Below are 25,491 nucleotides of genomic sequence, written 5' to 3'. Positions count from 1 at the left end.
TTTTCTTTGACGCATATAGAATATGCTCTGCTGCTTGAGATAATGGAGAACATGTTTACCAGCCTGGGAGAGCAACCGACAAGTCTGCGCACATTCCAGAGGCCACGAGGGGTTTTATGCCCCGAGCCCTGGATTCCATCCAAGCCACGAGGGGTTTTGTGCCCTGGGCTTATATTTGTGGTACGGCAGGGCAGCCTTCCCCACTTTGGCACAAAGTTTGGTGTTCCAGAGGCCACAAGGGGTGTTAGACCCTGGACCCCAAACATTTTCCAAGACTCTTTTATATTATGACAGACAAGCCAGTCCTGCCTGAGCTCTTCTACCAGCACATTAGCATTCATTTCTTTCAAACTGAAGAACTTCTTTTGGCATGTTTTATAAGGCAGATCTGGTGTTGATGAATTCCCTCAGCTTCTATTTGTCTGGGAAAGTCTTTATCTGTCTTTCATGTTTGAAGGATATTGTTAGGTACAGTGTTCTTGGATAGCGATTTTCTTTCTTCAGAACTTTGAATATAGCATCCCAGTCTATCCTGGCCTTCAAGGTTTCCGCCGATAAATCTATTGAAAGCCATATAGGAGCTCCATTGAATATGATACGATTATTTTCTTTTGATGCTTTGGATATTTGTTCTTTGTCTTTGATTTTTGCTAATTTGATTATGATGTGCCTTGGGAAATTCCTTTTTGGGTTGAATTTGTTTGATGACATCTGAACTTTCTGTTCCTGGATGCTATTGTCTTTCTCCAGATTTGGAGAATTTTCAGCCTTACTCTTTTAATATGCTTTCTAGGGCCTTTTTCTCTCTCATCTCCTTTGGGAATGCTAATTTTGCAGAAGTTAGTTTGCTTGAATATGTCCCATAATTCTCATAGGCTTTTAAAATTTTTTCTTTTTGCTCTTCTGACTAGGTAATTTCATATGTTCTGCCTTCAGGCTCACTAATTCTTTCCTCTGTTTGGTCAAGTTTGCTGTTGAAGCTTTCTAGTGAGTTTTTCACTTCAGTAATATTCTTTATTTCTGGGATTTATATTTGATTTTTAAAAATTGTTTCTATTCGTATTTCTCAGTTTGTTTTTCAAATTTGATTTAGTTTTCTATTTGGATTTTTTTTGTGTGTGTAAATCCTTAAAATTCTTTAAGAGGATCACCCTGAATTGCCTGTCAGACATTTCATAGATTTTCAGTTTTTCTGGATCTGTTGCTGGAGCTCTACTGGTTTTGTTTGGTAGTGTAATATTTCCCTGACTTAAGTTGATGCTTGTGTATTTGAAGAGATAGCTACTGCTTCCACTTTTTGCAGGTTTTCTTTGCTAGTACTAGATCTTTACTTCTTAGTTTCAGAATTTGAATCATGGCCTCTTGTTTTTTTTGTTGGTCTGGCAAGAACTTGTAGTGAATGCTGGAATTTAAACAGTATTCCAGAACCAAGTCACTGCACTTCTGTTCTTTCTCAGTCTGGTGAAGACTCAGTACTAGAACACTGCCCTGGAACTATATTGCTGACCTTACATTATTTCCCAACCTGGGAAATACTTAAGTGGGTACTGCAAGTTAATCCCGGCCTTTAAGTTGTTTCCAGGCCAAGGAAAGACTTTATACAGTCACCTGGGCTTTGTGGAAAATACATCTAGGGATTTGATCCTTCCCGTGGATTATGCCCCTTGCAGTGCTTTTGTACTGGCCACTCCCTTCAACATGGTCAATGTGCCAAGTGGCCACCAAGATCTGTGCACCAGTTGCTTTGATCAGCACCCTGTTCTTTCTCCCCGGTTCACCCCAGGTTTTTCTGGGCTCCTGGCACTCCCAGTGGTTCCTGTGGGATGGAACTGGAGTGATCTTCTTGTGAAGATTCCCAGACTAGCAAGGAGAGCAATTTTCCACTTCTAATTCCCTCTTATCTTAGCAATCATGGGTTGAGGGCAATTCTCTTTGAGTTTGCTGGCAGTTGGAGGGGGCAGTTGGCACAGTGTGAAATGACTATTTCTCTTACTAATCATAGTTTCTTGATTCTGTGGGCCGAAAGGTTTTCTCCACTTCTCTTCAGAGTTCTAGCATATTCAAGTGGTATTCTTGTGTTTGAATAGTTTCTGGTTGTATTTTTGTAGGGGGAGTGATGCTGAGCAGTCTTCTGTTCCACCATCTTGCTGATATCAGAACACCAAAAAAATTTTTGTTAGAATATCTTCCACAGAAATCCAGAAGGATGAGCCTCCATTAGTTTTTGTTTCTTTGTGAAAATTAGGCCAATTCTTATGCAAATGAAAGCTTCACTCCATAAGTGTGTTTTAGGTCCCTGTCTTCGAGAAACTTACAGTTTAATGACTTGATTAATGATCTCTTTTATCATTCTTTCATCATTTAATATGGTGACTTAGAAAATCTTAAATAAGCTATGTAGTATCCCCAGGAGTTCCATGATCAGCTTTCAAAGATACTTAAATGTACACATCCACACACATATAGTGTCTTGTAGTCTAGTCATAAGCTTTTCACAGTATTAACCAATCATCCAAAAAGTAGTAAGGTCTGTCTGAAATGAATATTTTAATACATCATCAAAAATCCCACATTTTAATACTCAAAATTTAAGCAAATTCCTCAATGCCTCATTTATATGCACTAAATGGAATTATTTAAATTGATACAACTGGGCATGGTGGCTCATCCCCATAACTGCAGCACTTTGGGAAGCCGAGGCAGGTGGATGACTTGAGTTCGAGATCAGCCAACATGGTGAAACCCTATCTCTACTAAAAATACAAAAAATTAGCCTGGCATGGTGGCACACGCCTGTAATCCTAAACACTCCGGAGGCTGAGACAGGAGAATCTCTTGAGCCCAGGAGGTGGAAGTTGCAGTGAGCAGAGATCATGCCATTGCCGTCTAGCCGGGGCGACAGAGTGAGACTTCATCTCAAAAAAACATAAAATAAGCCAAGCGCGGTGGCTCAGGCCTGTAATCTCGGCACTTTGAGAGGCCGAGGTGGGTGGATTACTTGAGGTCAGGAGTTCAAGACCAGCCTGGCCAACATGGTGAAACCCCATCTCTACTAGAAAGAAAAAAAATTAGCCACGTATAGTGGCAGGCACCTGTAATCTCAGCAACTTGGGAGGCTGAGAGGCACAAGAATCGCTTGAATCTAGGAGGCAGAGATTGTGCCACTGCACTCCAGCCTGGGTGACAGAGCGAGACTCTGTCTCAAAAAATAATAAATAAATAGATTGGTATATTTCAGTTATCAGGGATATTCCTATTTTCCATTTACCACCCCCTGAAAGTCACCCATTAAAAAGAACCTTCTCTTAAATGATAGCTATATAGATACAGCTTCAAGATAAGTTCTCTAGTCCGCTAATATGCCTTCCTCTTCACTCACCCCCCAGAAAAACTCAGCTTCTCTGTAGTCGTTTTCTGCTAGAGATTGGTTTCTTATAATATCACATGAAATTATTCTCGTTTTATTCAGTTATATTACCTCTCATTTGAGAGGCCTACTCTGACTTTTACATATAAACTAGTACATGCTATATACATATACCTTTTTTTTTTTTTTTTACTTTATAACCAGCAACAGTATATATTTGTCTACTGTTTATTCACTAAAGTGAGAGCTCCAAGAAAACAGGGATTTTGTCATTGTTTGCTCCTAATATCCCTTTTACCTAGAGCAATGCCTAGAAATAAAGGTACCTTAGCAATTTTTTTTTTTTTTTTTTGAGACGGAGTCTCACTCTGTCACCCAGGCTGGAGTGCAGTGGCACCATCGCGGCTCACTGCAAGCTTCACCTCCTGAGTTCACACCATTCTTCTGCCTCAGCCTCCCGAGTAGCTGGGACTACAGGCGCTCACCACCACGCCTGACTAACCTTTTGTATTTTTAGTAGAGACAGGGTTTCACCGTGTGAGCCAGGATGGTCTCAATCTCCTGACCTCGTGATCTTCCTGCCTCAGCCTCCCAAAGTGCTAGGATTACAGGCGTGAGCTACCTTGCCCAGCCAACTTAGCAGTTTTTAAGTTTTGTTAGAATAAATCTAAACAAATTAAAAATTTCAGATTTTTTTGCCATATTTCATATGTTTTGCTACTACATGATATTTTTATTAATTTACCATTAATGTCATTTTACTAAAAACTGTTGGGTTCATGGATAATGTTTCTAGATAAGGTGTGAATTTTTGTAATTATTGCTGAAACATTTGGTTATATGTTATAATTACATGACTGTGAAATCAATGTTTAAGAAAATAGAACTCAGGGCCAAGGCAGGCATATCACTTGAGGTCAGGAGTTTGAGACCAGCCTGGCCAACATGGTGAAACCTCATCTCTACTAAAAATACAAAAGTTAGCCCAGCGTAGTGGTGGGCACCTGTAATTTCAGCTACTTGGAAGGCTGAGGCAGGAGAACTGCTTGAACCCGGGAGGCAGAGGTTGCAGTGAGCCAAGATCATGCCACTCAAACTGCACTCCAGCCTGGGTGACAGAGCGAGACACCATCTCAAAAAAAAAAAAAAAAAAAAAGAAAGAAAGAAAAGAAAATAGAACCCAGTTTAAAATTACATATTCTAGTATCAGTCATACAGGATAATAGCAGCGCTTGTCATTTTCACACATATTTAAACATTGTTCATCAGTAAAAGTTTCCCTTTACATTCTATGTCTAGTTTAACCTATATGACATTGTTCAGATTCCACCATTTTCTGACCTATAATGACATCAGTTACATTTTTGTATTGAAATCGATGAATAATCTGATCTCTGATATTCTTTTTTTTTTTTTTTTTTTTTTTTTTTTGAGACGGAGTCTCTGTCGCCCAGTCGGGAGTGCAGTGGTGCAATCTCAGCTCTCTGCAAGCTCCGCCTCCCGGGTTCATGCCATTCTCCTGCCTCAACCTCCTGAGTAGCTGGAACTACAGGCACCCGCCACCATGCCCACCTAATTTTTTGTATGTTTAGTAGAGACGGGATTTCACTGTGTTAGCCAGGGTGATCTTGATCTCCTTACCTCATGATCCACCTGCCTTGGCCTCCCAAAGTGCTGGGGTTATAGGCATGAACCACTGCACCTGACCTGATCTCTGATACCCTTTTCTCTCCACACACCCCCCGCCCGCCCCATTTTTTGTTGTTGTTGCTGTTAAACACTGAAATGATTTGTGTGGTGAGGGAACACTAAAGTTCATATTCATGTAACTTTGCAATGCCCTGTTATTTATTTCCAGGCTATTTAGCAGACATGACCCACAAGCAGAAGAAGCGTTAGCAAAGAGGAGGGGAAGAAATAGCCCGAATGGAAACCTCATTAGGATGCTGGTTCTTTTCTTTCTTGAAAGTGAGGTAAAAAATGTTTTAAGATAACTCCTTATTTCTTTTTATTATATTACATGTTAAATAAAATTATCGTTTCAATTTTTTTTAAATCAAATAAAAACAAGTCTGTTTCTTATAAAGTTGCCTTCATGAATTGCATGATATAGAAGCAGTCCTTTACCTTTTGTGGAAAGAATTTCTGAATATACATGTAGGTGTGGATCAACACTGAATACAGACTGGCAATGTTAAACTTCTACAGTATTGCAATACTGCATACCTTTTTTTTTTTTTTTCTTTTTAGACAGGGTCTCACTCTGTCGCCTAGGCTGGAGTACAGGGGTGCGATCTTGGCTCACTGCAGCCTCTGCCTCCCAGGTTCAAGGGATTGTTCTACCTCAGCCTCCTGAGTAGCTAGGACTACAGGTGCTCACTGCCACGCCCAGCTAATTTTTGTTTCTTTAGTAGAGACAGGTTTTCACCATGTTGGCCAGGCTGGTCTTGAATTCCTGACTTCAGGTCGTCCACCTGCCTTGATCTCTCAAAGTGCTGGGATTATGGTCATGAGCCACCGTGCCCAGCCTGCATAGCTTTTTTTTATGGTTCCCTCTTGTGTTTATGCCTATAGCTGTTACATCACATTAAACAGTTTTTGAAAATTTTCAGACTGTCAATAACACTAGTTTTATCTTGTTTGAAAATTATTTAGTAAGGAGAAAGAAAAATATGAATTCATGTTTTGATATTTGTACAAGCCTCATAGCAATGTTTTTATGTGCTATATTCAGTTATTGCTTAAACAATTTTGTAATTAACACTTACATGTCAGGATCTGTTTTTGCAAGTAAGGTTTGGTTTTTCCACCAAAATGGTGTGGTTTTTTTGTTTTGTTTTGTTTTTTGTTTTTTAATTTGTATTTCCTACTACTGCCGTGTCATTGGGGAAATGGTAAATTAAACCTGAAGAACTCCTGAATAACTTCTTCGTTTAGAAATGGTTGAAAATAGAGTTACAGGCCAGGTGCAGTGGCTCACGCTTGTAATCCCAGCACTTTGGGAGGCCGAGGTGGGCAGATCACTTGAGGCCAGGAGTTTAAGATCAGCCTGGCTAGTATAGCAAAAGTTCGTCTCTACTAAAAATAGAAAAAAGTTAGCTGGGCATGGTGGCACACACCTAATCACAGCTAATTAAGAGGCCAAGGCACAAGAATCGCTTGAACCCAGGAGGCAGAGATTACATGCAGTGAGCCAAGATTTTGTACCACTGTACTCCACCCTTTGCCACAGAGCCAGATTCTGTCTCAAAAAAATTAAAATAAATAAGCAAACAAAATAGAGTTGCAAAAGAAGTAGAGAACATCTAGAAACCTAGGACTCTCAATTTTATTTGTTAAAAAGTGTTTATGATTTGTGCTAAAATGTCAGTGAAGAAGAGAAACGATTCTATGAATGCTCAAGTTTGAGAGTAAGAGGGGAACTTCGTAGGAATAAGGAAGAGAGACACAAACAGGTAGCCTGTATGAAAATTAAAATTGGAGAAGTAAGAACTCAGTCAGTGGAATGAAGGGTGTTAGGGCAAAACAGCAGAAAGTGGTGAAGGAGTTGCTGCCATTTTTTAAGAGAGTTACCAATGAATAAAGAAATAAAGTCAGAAACAAAACTAGCTTAGAGAGTTGAATTTGAGTAAAGAATGTGTTTAATAGTGTTTTAAATGTGTATACAAATTACCTGAGGATCTTGTTAAAATGCCACTTCTGATTCAGTAGCTCTAGAACGGGACCTGAGATTCTGCATTTCTAACAGTCTCCAAGATAGTGCTTATGCTCCTGGTCCAAGGATCACACTTTGCATACTAATGATTTGAAGCATTATTTTCTTAACGAGCCAGGGTAGATATATTACAGAATAAAATGCAAAATGTGAATTTTTTTAGTAAAACACTAACTCTCCCATAAATATCACATGTCTAGTAAACCATCTCAACTTATACTCTTATCTCCCTTAGGTTTTAGAGGAATGAAATAAAAAGTAGCCAGGCATGGTGGCTACTTGGGAGGCTAAGGTGGGAGGATCCCTTGAGCCCAGGAGTTGCACAGGCTGCAGTAAGCTATGATTGCACCATTTGCACTCCAGCCTGTGCAAGACCTAGTCTCTTAAAAAAAAACAAAAAAGCAACAATAGTTTCAGAAATTGATAAGTATGAGATAACTACTGAAAAGTTTAGGGAATATGATGATCTTCGCTAACTGACTTTGATTATTAATTAAAGGAAAATGTTTTTTATCTCTGAAAGCTCAAGGACTTTTCGATTTATTAAAAGGCATGAATACTTAGTTTCAGGCGGTTTGTTGTTTATTTAAAGAAGTAATTTGTAATGTTTATTACTGCACAATTTTCAGATGGTCTTACTGTATTCCTGTGTTTGCTACCATTTTCTAAAGTCTTACAACAGTATTAGAATGTATTTGCCAGTTATCCTGTATTGCATTCCTTTTTTTTTTTTTTTTTTCTTTTTTTCTTTTTTTTTGGAGACAGAGTCTTGCTGTGTCACTCAGGCTGGAGTGCAGTGGCATGATCTCAGCTCACTGCAACCTCTCTCTCCCAGATTCAAGTAATTCTCATACCTTAGCCTCCAAGTAGCTGGGACTACAAGTGTGTACCACCATGCCTGGCTAATTTTTGTATTTTTGGTAGAGACAGGGTTTCACCATGTTGGTCTGGCTGGTCTCGAACTCCTAACTTCAAGTGGTCCGCCTGCCTCAGCCTTCCAAAGTGCTGGGATTATAGGCGTGAGCCACCACACCTGGCCCTGTATTGCATTCTTGACAGCTACAAAAGCAACTGCAAATAGTATTGAAAGGTCTCTGGTTGATTCTTATGATTCATGGTGTTTATATTGACTTTTATGGTCTCCTGTGTTTCACAAGAAATATTCTTTGTGAAAATCTCTCCTCTTATCTTTTTATACTTGTGTTCCCCCAGAATGAATGCTTAATGAAGCCATATTCTTATCGTATGATGGTATTCCAATTATGCTTTACTCTGAATTTCTCTTTGTTTTACTGTCACACACTTTATTTGGTAAAAATTTAGTAATAGACATGAAATACTAAATTGAAAGAGACTTAAATAATAAAGTAGAGGGAGTCTTTTTGGGGAGATGGAGTCTTGCTGGAGTGCAGTGATGCAATCTCAGCTCACTGAAACCTCTGCCTCCTGGGTTCAAGGGATTCTCCCGTCTCAGCCTCCCGAGTAGCTGGGATTACAGGCATGTGCCACCACGCCTAGCTAATCTTTATATTTTTAGTAGAGATGGGGTTTCGCCATGTTGGCCAGGCTGGACTTGAACTCCTGACATCAAGTGATCCACCCTCCTCGGCTTCCCAAAGTGCTGAGATTACAGGCATGAAGCATTGTCTGCAGCCAAGGGAGTCTTTTATAGATGAGTTACAGACTGATACGGTTTGGTCCTGTCCCCACCCACATCTCATCTTGAATTGTAATAATCCCCATGTGTCAAGGATGAGACCAGGTGGAGATAATTGAATCATAAGGGCAGTTTTTCTTACACGATTCTCATGGTAGTAAATAAGTCTCACGAGATCTGATGTTTTTATCAATGGGAGTTCCCCTGCACAAGCTCTCTGCCTACCACCATGTAAGATGTCCCTTTGTTCTTCCTTCATCTTTTGCCATGATTGTGAGGCGTCCCCAGTCATGTGGATCTGTGAGTCCATTAAACCTCTTTCTCTTAAAAATTTCCCAGTCTCGGATATGTCTTTATTAGCCGCATGAGAACAGACCAATACACAGACATCTACCTGGGATTAACTGAACTGATTATTTTACTGAAATGAGAAGTAGTAACATTTTAATAGAATTATAAAATACTGAATTGAAATCAGTTTACAGTGCAGGTAAAATGTGATTAAGAGATCTGCCTAAACAAGTCTGTAACTTTCTTTTCTTTTGGTACCAAAAGGTGATTTTTTAAGATGTTTCAACCTGTGACAGTCATTGATTTCAGATGACAAAATACCTTGTATTTTAGATGCATGCCAGATAGTTGGATAAGTTGTACTTGAATGTGATGAGTCCGGATTTCCCTAAAGGTAGTATGACTCCAGAATTTATTATAAAAAGTGTGATGCAGCCAGGTGCGGTGGCTCACGCCTGTAATCCCAGCACTTTGGGAGGCTAAGGTGGGCAAATCACGAGGTCAGGAGATCGAGACCATCCTGGCTAACATGGTGAAACCCCGTCTCTACTAAAAATGCAAAAAATTAGCCGGGCCTGGTGGCGGGCACGTGTAGTCCCAGCTACTCTGGAGGCTGAGGCAGGAGAATAACATGAACCCAGGAGGCAAGCTTGCAGAGAGCCGAGATTGTGCCACTGTCCTCCAGCCTGGGTGACAGTGTGAGACTCCAGCTCAAAAAAAAATAAAAAGTGTGATGCTTTGCTTTTCAGAGGGATATGGATGCTAGATGCTATTAGTAATTATTTCAAAACAACAAGAACAACCCAGAACATTTCTGGATAATCTGATAGTATGGTCACTCTTCTTCTTCTTCTTCTTTCTTCTTTCTTCTTTCTTCTTCCTTCTTCCTTCTTCCTTCTTCCTTCTTCCTCCTTCTTCTTCCTCCTCCTCCTTCCTCCTCCTCCTACCTCCTCCTCCTCCCCTACTCTCCTCCTCCTCCTCCTCTTCTTTTTTTTGGGAGACCAAATCTCGCTCTGTTGCCAGACTGGAGTGCAGTGGCACAATCTTGGCCCACTGTAACCCCCGCCTCCTGGGTTCAAGTGATTCTCCTGCCTCAGCCTCCTGAATAGGTGGGACTGCAGTCACATGCCACTACGCCCAGCTAATTTTTGTGTTTTTACTAGAGATGGGGGTTTTACCATGTTTGCCAGATGGTCTCAATCTCTTGACCTCGTGATTTACCCACCGTGGCCTCCCAAAATCTGGGATTACAAGCATGAGCCACCACACCTGGCCAGTGACCCTTCTTATGAATGATGAAGCTAATTGTGACAGTCATTTTAGACAGGAAAATTGACAGCTTATTATAGATGTGTTTAAGACATTTCCCAAAGAAGCCAGGCGTGATGGCTCACGCCTGTAATTCCAGCAATTTGGGAGGCTGAGGCGGGTGGATTACCTGAGGTCAGGAGTTCGAGACCAGCCTGGCCAACATAGTAAAACCTAGTCTCTATTAAAAATACAAAAATTAGCAGGGTGGCGTGGTGGCATGCACCTATAGTCCCAGCTACTCAGGAGGCTGAGGCAGGAGAATTGCTTGAACCCGTGAGGCAGGAGGTGGCAGTGAGCCGAGATCACACCACTGCATCCTGGGCGACAGAGCGGGACTCTGTATCAAAAGTATGAAAGAAATTAAGGTACAGTATAGATTGAGAAATTTTATTATATTGCATAGTAGGAGCTATGTAAGAGAACAGAAACAAGGGAGGCCAGGCATGGTGGCTCATGCCTGTAATCCCAACACTTGGGGAGGATGAGGCGGGCAGATCACTTGAGGTCAGGAGTTCAGGACCAGCCTGGCCAACATGGTGAAAGCCTGTCTCTACTAAAAATATAAAAATTAGCCTGGCGTGGTGGCAGGTGCCTGTAATCCCAGCTACTCGGGAGGCTGAGGCAGGAGAATCACTTGAACCTGGGAGGCGGAGGTTGCAGTGAGCCGAGATCATGCCACAGCATTCCAGCCTGGGCGACAGAGTGAGACTCTGTCTGAATAAAATAATTTAAAAAAAAAACAATGAAGGGAAAGAACTAAATCGAAGGACATGCAGTCAGATTACTGCCTAATAGACTCTAAATGCAGATTATTACTTGAACATGTTTTCTCGGGAAGTGAAAAATCAATACAATAAAAGGAAAAGAGGAGTATAAGAAACACTGGTGAGCAAATAAATTTGAAAAAAAAAAAACCTTAGAGCTAAACCTAAAAACTATGACATTGATGTTTAAGGCAAATAGCTATTAATTTTTTAAATCTAGGAGTATAATGTTCAAATTAAATGAAGAGAAGTGATAAACAGGCTAAGGATTTTGGTAATGGAGAAATGTTGGAAAATAAAACCATGAATGAAGGACAGATAAAGTAATCAAGGAAACATCACAAATAGAGCACAGAGAATAAAATGCCAGCAATATTTTCAGTAGTAATACCAATAAATGTAAATAAATTAACATGTTTTATTAAAATGCCGATTATCATTTGGGATTGAAATAAATGAAAAATAGCTATATGCTATTTACAAACACATCTTAAATTAGAGGAAGTTTATAAATAATAGACTGGATAAAGGCTGGAAATAACTAATAAATGGTTACACAAAGATAGCAGAGGGGGCAATATCAATACAAGATAAACCAGAATTAAAGACCAAAAACATTAAAAGGGATAGAAAGGGGATATTTTATATTTATTGAAGGTATACTCTGCCAAATATATACAGTTGTAAATCTTTATATACCTATTCTACAGAAATACACATAATCAAGCATAAAAGCATATTCAGCTGATTTTTTTTTTGTAAAATATGTAAAACAAAATTTACCTTATTAAGTATACAGTTCATTGGCATTAAGTACATTTATATTGCTAGGCAATCATCACTGCCATTTATCTCCAGAAATTTTTCAAATCTTCCCAAACTGAAACTCTGCCCATTAAACAATAACTCGTTAATTTAGCATGGGTTAATAGCAACAGTTTTGAAACAATTTATTTTTCTTTTTTCTGCTGCAATCGTTCATCTTTGACTCTTGAGTTGTGCACCTCTTATGCCTGTCACTGTTGGAGTAATGTTATGGATGGTCTAAGGATAGTTTCTTAGAACATGTGAATTAGGAAAGTTTGAAGATACCTCCCTCAAACTTTGCCTGTATTATTTACAAGCAAAGATACTAATCAATATTATTTACTCTTGCTTTGATGGAATTCACTGGGACATGTTGTGTGTATTTGAAATGCAATTGAAATGAAGTACTGAATTAGTATCAGAAGAGGCAGAGCATTACATAAGTCATTAAAATTCAGAGTGAAACCAGCCTAGTAACATGGTAAACGCATCTCTACATACACACACACACAAAAAGTGCAGGGTGAGGTTGCACACTCCTATAGTCCCAGGTACTCCAGGGGCTAAGGTCAGAGGATCACTTGAGCCCAGGAAGTCAGGGTTGCAGTGAGCCATGCTTGCGCCCGCGCACTGCAGCCTGCGCAACAATACTGTGAGACCCTGTCTCCAAAGGGGTGAAAGAAAGTCACACTGAAGAGTGATTATGGAGTTAGAAATTAGGAAGAAATCCAACTCAGGTGCTGAATGTGCCAAGATAACAGTAGATAACCGATAGTAGATCTAGAAGGGTAACTTTCATACTTTTGGGCCACTACTCATGATGAGAAAAACATTACCTCTCAGAAGTACAAGCTCATATAACAAATTACAGTTAATAAAATAGTATTTACCCTTTCTGTGTGCTATGCACTGTTTCTACTGTGCATGATTTTTTGAATCTTTGTTCTCAATGCATTGAATTGGTTTAACAACCCAAGAATGGGTTGCAGTCTGTAGTTCGACTAACACTGATTACCAGGACTGTTTATCTGAATGTAATGAGCCTCAAAAGTGGAAGATCTTTTATATTAGGGTGGAGAAGTTACTTGTAAGTAGAAGAAATCAGAACAATGCCAACACCTTCTGCTTCATTAGAGTAATATTCTCAGCCCAGCACGGTGGCACACACCTGTAATCCTAGCACTTTGGCAGGCCGAGGCAGGCAGATCTCTTGAGGTCAGGAGTTGAAGGCCAGACTGGCCAACATGATGAAACCCCATCTCTACTAAAAATACAAAAATTAGCCAGGCATGGTGGCGTGGGCCTGTAATCCCAGCTACTCGGGAGGCTGAGGCAGGAGAATCACTTGAACGCAGGAGGTGGAGGTTGCAGTGAGCTGAGGTTACACCACCGCACTCCAGCCTGGGCAATAGAGCAAGACTCCATCTCAAAAAAAAAAAAAAAAGGGTAATATTCTTCAAGGCTTAATGACTGTCTAGTGGTAGAGTTTGGTGTAAAGTGTTTGATGAAGACCTTAACTATGTTTGTTTACTGTGGGAACATGGGCTCCAAAGAAAATTGTCAAGAGAATAATGACCAACAAAAAATGGGGGTGGAGTAAGGAATGAAATGAGTCCAGTGGAAATGAGAGTAGAATAGTGGAGACATGGAGTAACTTACATTTTTTACTTTGACTAAGATGACAGAGATGTGAAGTAAGTACAGCTGGTCCAAAAGTTTCTAATGGAATTCTGAGAGAAAATGATTAATTTCCTTTAAAAAATAAAAATAAAAATAAAGATAGTTGAAGAGACCACAAGGAATAGTGAAAAGTGACCTAGATCTAGCATGTAACTTCAGAAAATTTTATAACTAGCTATGCTGTTTCCTCATCTATAAATGATGTCATTGGTCTAGGAGATCCTTACTTTTACTACTGTAAATGGTAAAATGTCGATTCTGCATACTGCATCCACACTATTGACAGTGGAATGTGAATATGTATATTGTTCTCTAAGTGGTTTTTAGAATCATGGACACCAAGCCATTTTAATTATGAAGAAAATGATTTCTTAAATTAGTATTAGTAGTTTGTTAAATATTCTTTGGTCACACTTGATTTCTTCTTTTTAGTTACATGAACATGCAGCCTACTTGGTGGACAGTTTATGGGAGAGCTCTCAAGAACTGTTGAAAGACTGGGAATGTATGACAGAGTTGCTATTAGAAGAACCTGTTCAGGGAGAGGAAGGTATAGTATTCTGACAAGTTAATTTACATGATTTTGTATTTCCATTGATAGCAATACAGTTGTATATAGATCGCTTCTTAAAAACAAGCAATACAGTTGTATATAGACTGCTTCTTATATAAACATGCTGTGTCTTTTTGCCAAGAGAACAATTTGTTTTCTATAACAAGAATGTCTGAATCGTTTCTAACATCTTTCTGTATTAACACTGCCACCATGCCACATAAGTTTTTAAAAATCCGTATGCGTCATGTAATAGTCAAAAAAGTTTTTCTTTTTCCTTTTTAAATTTAAGTGACAGGGTCTTGCTCTGTCACCCAGGCTGGAGTGCAATGGCCCAATCATAGCTCACTGCAGCCTTGAACTACAGGGCTCAAGGGATCCTCCCACCTGAGACTATGGGCACATGCCACCACACTCAGCTAATTTTTAAATTTTTTGTGGAGACAGGGGATCTTATATGGTCCCCAGACTGCCTCAAGTAATCTTCCTGCCTCAGCCTTCCAAAGTGCTGGGATTACAGCATGAGCCACTGCACCTGGCCATAAAGGTTTTCTCGATGCTGATTTGAGATACAAAATACTGATGTAACTTAATGGTTTTTTTTTTTCTTAAGTGCATCTGGAATTTTTTTTTTTATTTTTTTGCTTAATTTATATATGAACTTGGGGAGAACCTTTTATACATAGTGATTTAATTAGACCACAGCCATCCCCTCTTTTGTTATATTTTCTTTAAGATGAAAATCAGGAAATCAGAGATAAGGTTATTTACCTGGCTGTTCGAGAAACGGGGACATAAGAGTAACATGATAGTTTTTGAAGTATGCATCTTTTTATATGCTAGTTAATAATATGCACAGCAAATTGAACATATATACCTAATAAAGAGGTTGTGTTGTAAAAGCTTATATGCATATTAGCTTGTTAGAACTAGAAATGCTTTTTCCTGTGTATGGTTAGGTTTTCAAACTAGCCCACAGTAGTACTTTAAAGGACTGGTAACTCATATAATTCATACAACAGCCTTAGAAGGTGAGTGATGCCTTGATGTAAGGCCCACAGTAGATTGAACATGGTCTTCAGAATCAAAAGAAAATTTTTTGTGTGTGTGATTGAGTCTTGCTCTGTCACCCAGGCTGGAGTGCAGTGGCACATTCTCGGCTCACTGCAACCTCTGCCTCCCGGATTCATGTGATTCTTCTGCCTCAGGCTCCTGAGTAGCTGGGACTGCAGGCACATGCCACCACACCCAGCTAATTTTTGTACTTTTATTAGAGACAGGATTTCACCATGTTGACCAGGTTGGTCTTGAACTCCTGACCTCAGGTGATCCTCCCACCTTGGCCTACCATAGTGCTTGAATGACAGGCGTGAGCCACCGCGTCTGGCCAGAATCTAAAGAAATATTAATTCAGATTTTTAACTCTGTCTCTTGTTACTTATGTCCTCAAATTTTCTGATCCTTAGTTTGCCTTTTTCTATAACAGAGATTATTTCCTTGTGTACCTTATATAGCTGTGAAGATTAAGAAAGATAGTGTTCTATTGAGTCCCTTTTCTGCTTCCTGTATCCTTCTGTGTGGTTCATCCTTTTGAAATATTACAAGAGCATAATGAGCCATCCTCTGCAGTAGACTGCCCATACAGATTACTGGGAGAATGAGCATCCCCCGGTGTTCCTTCCAAGTAGTGATACTAATTTGTATTATCTATTCTGGCTTTGACATAATTCAGTGAGAGAAACAAGTTTGTGTTAAACCTAGATACATACTGGTAAACTGGTCCAAAATGCCTCTTCTAAACTAAAAATATTTTTCTTATTTACTATGTATGATACAAATTCTTCCCAGACTTTTCTCAGACCTTTCAAGGAAGAGCTTATTATGCTATATTTGTCTCTAGCTGTAATTGTTATTTACTTTATTTGCACATGGTTTTTCACTCCATGTATCCTTAGTAAGAAAGTGGCCCTAGACCAGGCGTGATGACTCACGCCAGTAATCCCAGCACTTTGGGAGGCTGAGGTAGGTGGATCACCTGAAGTCAGGAGTTTAAGACCAGCCTGGCCAACATGGCGAAACCCCGTCTCTACTAAAAATACAAAAAGTAGCTAGGTTTGGTGGCAGGCGCTTGTAATCCCATCTACTCGAGAGGCTGAGGCAGGAGGATCACTTAAACCCTAGAGGCAGAGATTGCAGTGAGCTGAGATCTCGCTGCTTCACTCCACCCTGGGCAACAGAGCGAGACTTCATCTCAAAAAAAAAAGAAGAAGATGGTCCTGTTGTTAAGTTGACAGGGCCCTCTGCTCACTAGGTGAAACTGTCCAATGTATTTTGAATTCCCTTCACTTTTGTGATCACAGGACTATGAACATACGCTCTGTTGCCCAGGTTGGAGTGCAGTGATGTGATTCTCGGCTCACTGCAACTTCTGCCTCCTCAGCTTAAGCAATCCTCTGACCTCAGCCTCCCAAGTAGCTGGGACTACAGGCGTGCACCACCATGCCTAATTTTTTGTATTTTCAGTAGAGATGGGGTTTTGCCATGTTGCCTAAGCTGGTCTCAAACTCCTGGGCTCAAGTAGTCCTCCTGCCTCAGCCTCCCAAAGTGCTGAGATTACAGGCGTGAGCCACCACTACTCCCCAGCTTACACATTCTGTTTCTAACTAACCTTAATATTCTCCCTGATAAAAATCAATTTCCCTCTAATGTCTAGTGCCTTAACACTTGAGTAAAGGGCCTCAGGTTAGTATTCAATGGTAGGTTCCATTCATTTTCCTTACCTTGTTTGTAGTCATAAAATTGCCAGAATAAGTTAGAGCTTCTCATTCCTTATTCCAACTCATTTTCTGTATATCACCCCATGTTCTATAAGGTTATTTCCAAGGAGAAGGAAGGCAAAGAACATAAATTAAGGGCCAGGTGCGGTGGTTCACGCCTGTAATCCCGGCACTTTGGGAGGCCGAGGTGGGTGGATCACAAGGTCAGGAGATCAAGACCATCCTGGCTAACATGGTGAAACCCCGTCTTTACTAAAAATACAAAAAATTAGCCATCCTGGTGGCGGTTGCCGGTAGTCCCAGCTACTCTGGAGGCTGAGGCAGGAAAATGGCGTGAACCCGGTTGATGAAGCTTGCAGTGAGCCAAGATCGTGCCACTGCACTCCAGCCTGGGCAACAGAGTGAGACTCGGTCTCCAAAAATAAACAAATATATATATAAAAAGAAGAGACAAGATAGTATGCTTTGGTATTGTTAACTTTCTCTCATGTTAATAAGATGTATAAGTCAGTAAATAATAATTACTAAGTCTTTTAGTCATGAAGGTGCTCTAGGTGCATTTTACTTGTTAAAATATATACTATTAGGTGTTTCATTGTGGTTTAAATTCTGTTTACAGTGGTTTTTTTTAACTGCCGGTCAAAAGGTTAGTTTGGCTTGGCTTGGGTTTGGTTGGTTGGTCTTAGGTAGAAAAGTAACTTACCAGATGGGAACAGTTTTAAAAGTCAACCACAGTTTTACTGATTGAATCTAGGTAGGCAGAGTCTAGGAAATTAGGCATAACAGTTGCAAAACTTTATCTACATAATGGCTTAATTTTTTTAATACATTTTATCTGTAGACATGTTGTACCACATGCATACCACATATAAGCTCTGGCACGGAGTGGCATCTAAGTTAATTTTCTGTGCTAGTATTTTGCTGTATTTTATAACAAAATGCTACCAGTAACTTTTTTTTAAAGTAATTTTTTAGATAGGTGTAATGTGTTAGAATTCCAGTGGAGAAGGCTCTAGTTAGCAGTTGAAGATGTAGGACTAAATTTTGGGAAAATAGACACACTGTGACAGACTACCAATATCAGTTTAAATCACAGTGGCCTTAAGACTGTCTTACAGTGTTTTTATGGGTGGGGGTGTGTGTGTATGTGTCAGGGAGTGTTTTACAGAAAAATCAAGTTGCTGAATAAATTTTTAGTGTAATGTGAGGATCTGGTTCTTGTCAACAGCTCTGCCACCAGGTAACAAGATCATAACCAAATCATGTAACTTCTGGATCTCAGCTTCTTAAACTGTAAAATGAGAAACTTTATTTTTTATTTTTTTGTGGTTTTTTTTTTTTTTTTCTTTTTTTTTGAGACTGAGTCTCGCTTTCCCACCCAGGCTGTAGTGCAGTGGCGGATCTCGGCTCATTGCAGCCTCCACCTCCTAGGTTCAAGTGATTCTCATGTGTCAGCCTCTCTAGTAGCTGGGATTACAGGCGCCCACCACCACGCCTGGCTAATTTTTGTATTTTTATTAGACATGGGTTTCACCATGTTGGCCAGGCTGGTCACGAACTACTGACCTCAAGTGATCTGCCTGCCTCGGCCTCCCAAAGTGCTGGGATTACAGGCATGAGCCACCACACCCGGCTGAGAAACTTTAACTAGATAATCTTCTTTGGTCATTTCTAGTATTAAAATTCTGTAATCCAGTTGATGAATGAAATAGCTATAAATAATAAGATTCTTAAAAGCAGGAATTATGAATTTATTAATAATTTAAATATATTTATTGACTATATGAGTCAAATATTATGCTAAGTGCTGAGCATAGAGTGTTACACTAGATGAGCTCACTGCCAATATGGAGCTTACATTCTCCTGGGAAAGGCAGACCAAAATTGAGTAAATATTCAAAATAATTTCAAGAGTTAGTTATTAGCTTTGGTGGTTAATTATAGGAGATCTATCTTTAGATTGAATCCTGATGGAAGACCTTCCTGAGCAGGCCACCTGTGAGCCAAGAAACTTAATGATAAGGCAGCCAGGCACGGTGGCTCATGCCTTTAATCCTAGCACTTTGGGCAGCCAAGTCCGGCAGATCACTTGCGGTTAGGAATTCGAGACCAGCCTGGCCAGCATGGTGAAACCCTATTTCTACTAAAAATCCAAAAAATTAGCTGGGTGTGGTGGCACGCGCCTTGTCATCCCAGCTACTCAGGAGACTGAAGCAGGAGAATCACAGGAACCCGGCAGGCAAGATCGTGCCACTGCACTCCAGCCTGGACAACAGAGCGAGACTCCATCTCAAAAAAAAAAAAAAGAAAAGAAAAGAAACTAAACGATAAGGGACCAGACAGGGAAAGTGTCATAAAAGAGCTATCTACATAGAGGAAATAACAATTTCAAAGTATCTGAAACATGAATGATGTTATGTTCTAGGAGATGCAATAGCTGGAACATAATGAACCAATGATACAAGATGTAATAGAAGCAGAAGTCAGATGATATAGAGCATTTTAGTTTATAAGTGAATTTATCGCATCCTAAATGTAATAAGGTGCTTTTGAAGATTTTAAACAGGGGAATAATGTGATCCAATTCATATTTTAAGAAAAATGCCTTTCATAGACGTTGTTTGGAAGAATACATAATCATTGCAGTGGTCTCTGTGAGGAATGATGGTAAAAATATAAAAGAAGGAGATGACTTATAAAGAGGGAAAGAGCCCATGGCTGAGTTAAAGATTCGATAGGAGACGAAAGCAGGAAGAGTGAGAAAGAATGAGAGTTCTACCTAACTATGAAAAGGATAAGAGATAATTATAACCTTTGCAAGCCCAGTAAAGAGGATGTTCAAGAGAGCCATAGTTCATAATATATATTGCAGAGGAGAAAAAAAGGCTACACAAATCATTTTGTGATGATTTAGATCATTGGTGATTTTAAAGCATGATTCAGTGATACTATATATATTCAATGATACCACAGTTCAAGGCGATAAGACTAAAATCAATAGTGAGGAAATGGAGATGCTGTGTTGTAGAAAGTTATATAGTTATATGTTGTGTTAGAAAGTTGAAATGACAGTTTGTACCATGAACAGCTACCCATTTGTTTCAATCAGTGTAACTGTTTGGCTCTTGTCCGTGGCTTAAGGCTTATTTGCTTTCAATTTTATTATGTGGTTTTGCTGTCATATCCCAAAAGGAATTTCGATTAAATTTCAACTGCTTTTCAGTTTACCTTATCTCCCCGTTCAGAGAAAATTTCTAAATGGATGGCTTCAAATGATAAAGTAACAAAATTGATGGAATTGAACAGTGTGCAACATTGAGTTATACTTCAACTCTACTGTGGATTTTACTCCCACAATAATGGGAGAATGTTTCTATTCTTGAGATAAGTTGTTCTGTCCTGCTTCACTTTCCATAAGACTATATTTTCTTCCTAAATAACAGACAATGCATTTAGTTCATAGGTAGCCTTGTACTTCCTTTAGCTGCAACCAAGTGTGAAGAAGTATGAATTTCTGAAATCATAAAAATAGAACTTTAGTTGTTATTGAGCAAAAAGCTTTTTTTGTATTACTAGGCATTGGATCATTTGGGTACAGATGGACAAGCCGATGTTTCATTTGTTTTTCCTAAGATAAGCTAAAGTTCATGTTTTTTTTTTTTTTTTTTTTTTAAGACAATTGTTAAAACACGGAATTAAGATGTACATACATATTTTTATAGGATAATTTTGGTACAGAATAAAGAACAAGATGTCGTTGTATCTTTTTTGCCTTTTCCTTGATTTTGCTCCAACTTAGTTTAAAATAATCAATGCAAACTTTTAAACCTTTGTAAGTTAATTGAATTCTTAAAAAATTTATACCTTGTTCTGTGTCTATAATACCTGCATCTACTGGTCTTCAATATAAATAAGTATACAGAGGGAGGGAGAAAGATAGAACTAAACTATTCGAATTATCAAAATCTGAGTTTAAGGCTGGGCACAGTGGCTCATGCCTGTAGTCTGGCACTTTGGGAGGCCAAGGTGGGTGGATCGCCTGAGGTCAGGAGTTCGAGACCAGCCACGCCAACATGGTGAAACCCTGTCTCTACTAAAAATACAAAAATTAGCTGGGTGTGGTGGCACATGCCTGTAATCCCAGCTACTTGGGAAGCTGAGGCAGGAGAATCGCTTAAACCCAGGAGGTAAGAGGTTGCAGTGAGCCAAGATCACGCCACTGCGCTCCAGCCTGGGTGACAGAGTGAGACTCCACCTCCAAAAAAAACAACAACAAAAAAATTGCTGAGTTTAAAAATACGTAAGAATGAGGCCAAGTGTGGTGACTCATGCTTGGAATCTCAGCACTGTGGGAGGCTGAGGCCGGTGGATCACTTGAGGTCAAGAGTTTGAGACCAGCCTGGCCATCATGGTAAAATCTCGACTCTCCTAAAAATACAAAAATTAGCCAGGTGTAGTGGCACACCTGTAATCCCAGCTATTCAGGAGGCTAAAGCAGGAGAATCATTTGAACCTGGGAGGCGGAGGTTGCCATGAGCTGAGATCATGCTCTGGCCTGGGCGACAGAGCAAGATTGTCTCAAAAAAGCAGGCTGGGCGCAGTGCCTCACATCTGTAATCCCAGTGCTTTGGTAGGTCAAGATGGGTGAATCACAAGGTCAGGGGTTCAAGATCAGCCTGGCCAAGATGATGAAACTCCATCTCTACTAAAACTACAAAAATCGGCCAGGCACCGTGGCAGCCGCCTGTAATCCCAGCTACTTGGGAGGCTGAGGCAGGAGAATCGCTTGAACCTAGGTGGCAGAGGTTGCAGTGAGCCAAGATCGCCCCACTGCATTCCAGCCTGGGTGACAGAGTGAAATTCCATCTCAAAAAAAAAAAAAAAAATTTTTTTTAAATGGATTCATGAAAGTATAGAGTCTATGTGAAGGAAACCATAGTTTTAATTAAATGACTTAAGATCTCAAAAGTGAAAAGCTATATTGTATTTCGAGCTGAAAAGGTCTTTTTTTTTTTTTTTTTTCATGGTACTAGTCATAATTCCAGTGAGTGAGAGTTCTGGGAGGTATGGTGAATAGGAACTAACTAAGCAAAATGATTTCAAAATTTGTATAGAATTTTAAACTTATGTTGAAAAGACAGTATAGCATAGTGCTTAAAAGAACTGACTCTGGAGTCAAACTACCTGAGTTCATATATTAGCTCTACTACTAACTAAGTGCATCTCTCTGTGGCTCATTTTCCTGTCTGTAAAGTGAAAATATTAGTTCCTATATCTTGGAAATGTTTTGCGGATAAAACAAGTTATTAAATATAAGCCACTTATGACAGTGCTTTAGACATAGAAAATTCTTAATAAATTAATTGCTATTAGCATTATAGAAATTACACAAAATTTTAGAAAAAGGGCTAGATAAGGGAAACTTGCTTATATATTCAAGTTGGTTGAATTAAGTTACATATTAAGTTATAACAAATTACTCCATAGGTCTAGTATAATCAAAGCAGTAAAGTATTGTCATAGAAATATACAAATAGATTAGTGAAACTAAAGAATCCAAAAATACCTGAACCATGTTTAAAAATGACATTTAAATTAAAAAGGGAAATCTGGTTTAACAGTGGTGGAGACAACTGGCTATTTGCTGGGAATCAACAGGCCCACCTACTATCGTCAGAAATAAATGCCAAATAGGTTAAAAATACCAAAGCAAGAGAGACGGAAAAAGTGAAAGGAAGGAAGAGCAAAAGAGCAAGCGAGCACATGAGACAGCAAAAGACGAAATAAATTAGAAGAAAATGAAGAACATATTAGTGTAACCTCCAGGACAGAGAGATCTTTGAAGGCAGTACAAGAAACCTGGAAGCCATAAAACAAAAGGAGACAGATGTGACTTTTTAAAAATTAACAATTTCTGGCCGGGCGAGGTGGCTCAAGCCTGTAATCCCAGCACTTTGGGAGACTGAGACGGGCAGATCACGAGGTCAGGAGATCAAGACCATCCTGGCTAACAGCGTGAAACCCCGTCTCTACTAAAAAAATACAAAAAACTAGCCAGGCATGGTGGCAGGCGCCTGTAGTCCCAGCTACTCGGGAGGCTGAGGCAGGAGAATGGCATAAACCCGGGAGGCGGAGGTTTCAGTGAGCTGAGATCCAGCCACCGCACTCCAGCCTAGGCGACAGAGTGAGACACCATCTCAAAATAAATAAATAAATAAATAACAATTTCTGTCTGACAAAAGATACCATAAAGTGTCTGATAACAAATGACAAACCGGGAGAAAATACTTGCATCATTCAAAAGGTTAAAAAGTACTACCCCTACCATACAAGAGTTCTCAAATTGATAAGAAAGGTGAATAGTAGCACAAAAACAGGTGAAGAATAAACATAGACAAATCTTAGGGAAAAATAGAAAATATATTCCACTTAACTAATTAGTAGATAGGAAGGAGCAAAATGATAACCAAATACCCCTTATCAACCATTGGACTGACAAAAATTAAAATGGTTTATTAACATCTAGTGTTCACAGGGATATAAGGAACCAAACATTCATAACATTGCAGTTGGGGATATACATTATAATAAATAATCTTATGATTTCTCAGTATCAAGATCTTACCATTTGAATCCGTTATTCTTTGGAGAATTATTGTACAGAAATAAATGTATTAGTTGCATAAATATATGTCTATTAATGATGTTTATTGAAGCATTGTTCCGTGTCAAAAATCAGGAAATTATTTGAATGACCATAAGTAGAAGGCTGACTAAATTATGGTACATACATTAGATAGTAATTTATTAAGATAATTATTATATGTGTATATTGACTTGAAAAATATTAACTGTTTTTAAAAACATACGGCATAGCCTTTTTTTATTAAAAAAAGTCCTATTATATGAGTTTTGAAATTATGTAGAAGGAAACACAGTAAAATTTTAGAATTGCCTAACTCAGAAAGGTAGCATTAGAAGAAACCAGAGTTTATCCTTTTATTCTTTACTTTGTATCTCTTTCCTGTTTGACTTATGACAGCAAGCACATAATTACTTTAAAAAAAAAAAAAAAGAAATAGCAAAGTACAGAGCTTTAGTCTTTAAAATAAGCAGTAATAGAATGTTTTCAGTTTTTTTATAATGTGTTCGTTTTTAATACATGGTTATTGTAAAACTGTCTACTCATGCTCATGTATTTTGTTTTACTTTAGCAATGTCTGATCGTCAAGAGAGTGCTCTTATAGAGCTAATGGTTTGTACAATTCGTCAAGCTGCTGAGGCACATCCTCCGGTGGGAAGGGGTACTGGCAAGAGAGTAAGTTAAATTAGTGAGAAATCTACTAAAAGGTTTTTAATGCAATTAACTGTCTTAAATATTTGGAAATTTTACTGATATTTGTATCCCTAAAAACATGGTATTTTTATAAATGATGGACTATGGTGCTTCATCTTTATATCCTATCTGCTATACTCAGTTTCCAAAAATAGATTCTTTGCTTCATGCTCCTGTAGCACCTATACCTGCTTCTGTTGTTGTACTTATATGGTATTTTAAGGATTTTTATATCCATTAAAAAAAAAAAAGTACCTAAAGGCTGTGGAAGCAAAATGCCTAGTTTGCAAGTTCTTCTATTTAGCAGCTACATAATCTTGAGATAGATTAATGATTTTTCTATGTCTTAGTTTCCTTATCTGTAATATGGGACTAATAATAGAGGTATTTATATTAGAGATGAGTTGAGATAATCATAGATGAAGAGACTCCTGGCTCTGTTGGTTTGAAGAGATAGGCAAATCTGTCCGCAAAAAGCAAGTATAAAAAAACTAGAATGTATTGTCAAAAACATTACATCAGGGCTCTGGAAATTCACCAGAGATTAAAACACACACACACACACACACATTGGGAAATATTTTTTCCTGAAAAACTGATAGAGCTTCAGATAAAAGCAGTGGAAGTCTGTGGCCTTCTTGTCAATACACATGTACCCCCACGCTCGGTCAGTAAGATCTGTAGTTTGTTACCAGAGTGGCACTGGGTGCAAAAACCCTAAGCTTTCCTGTCAGAGAGAATGGATTCAACATGGACAAGTAATAAAAGCCCACAGCTTTTGTTAATTAGAAGTAGTGAACTTGGTAGAAACAAACAGGAAAAACCTACAGGTTCAATAATCTGGGGTTGTGGTAAGAGTACTGGACCAGCCGAAAATTTAACTGCCAAATCTTAGAAATGAGAATGCTATAAAAGGATTAGCTGTGCTCTCCATACATCCCTGGCTGACTAGGAAACATTAGAGACATTAATGGAAAGTAAAAGTCAAGCAAAATCTAAGAACTGGGTGAACTTTGAACATGCTCCCTAACCAACAACAGATCATTTCTCAGAGGGGTGGAAGCCTGATTGAAGCCACAAATATTGCAATATTTGAACACAACTTCTGCCCAAATGATTGGTTGACTACTAATTTATTCAAACACAACTAGGACTCCTAGGAAGACAGGCTAAAAAACAAAAGTAAGAATAAAAATTCTGAGCAGAGATAGCAGAAGTAACTCACTATGGAGG

At 39.0% G+C, this 25,491-nt stretch overlaps 1 protein-coding gene across 3 annotated transcripts in view; it reads left to right on the top strand.

Moving 5' to 3' along the window:
• STAG1 (stromal antigen 1) overlaps positions 1-25,491 on the top strand; it is a 404,632-nt gene that overhangs the window by 284,272 nt on the left and 94,869 nt on the right. For all 3 annotated transcript variants that reach the window (XM_023187906.2, XM_023187905.1, XM_023187904.2), the window contains 3 exons: positions 5,226-5,340; positions 14,025-14,142; positions 24,137-24,240. In XM_023187906.2, coding sequence (XP_023043674.1) covers positions 5,226-5,340; positions 14,025-14,142; positions 24,137-24,240 — 337 coding nt within the window. The remainder of the gene's footprint in view (positions 1-5,225; positions 5,341-14,024; positions 14,143-24,136; positions 24,241-25,491) is intronic.

This window comes from Piliocolobus tephrosceles, chromosome 2 (assembly GCF_002776525.5).
Source record: "Piliocolobus tephrosceles isolate RC106 chromosome 2, ASM277652v3, whole genome shotgun sequence".
NCBI classification, from domain to species: domain Eukaryota; kingdom Metazoa; phylum Chordata; class Mammalia; order Primates; family Cercopithecidae; genus Piliocolobus; species Piliocolobus tephrosceles.
This window is presented reverse-complemented; position numbering and strand designations above follow the sequence as displayed.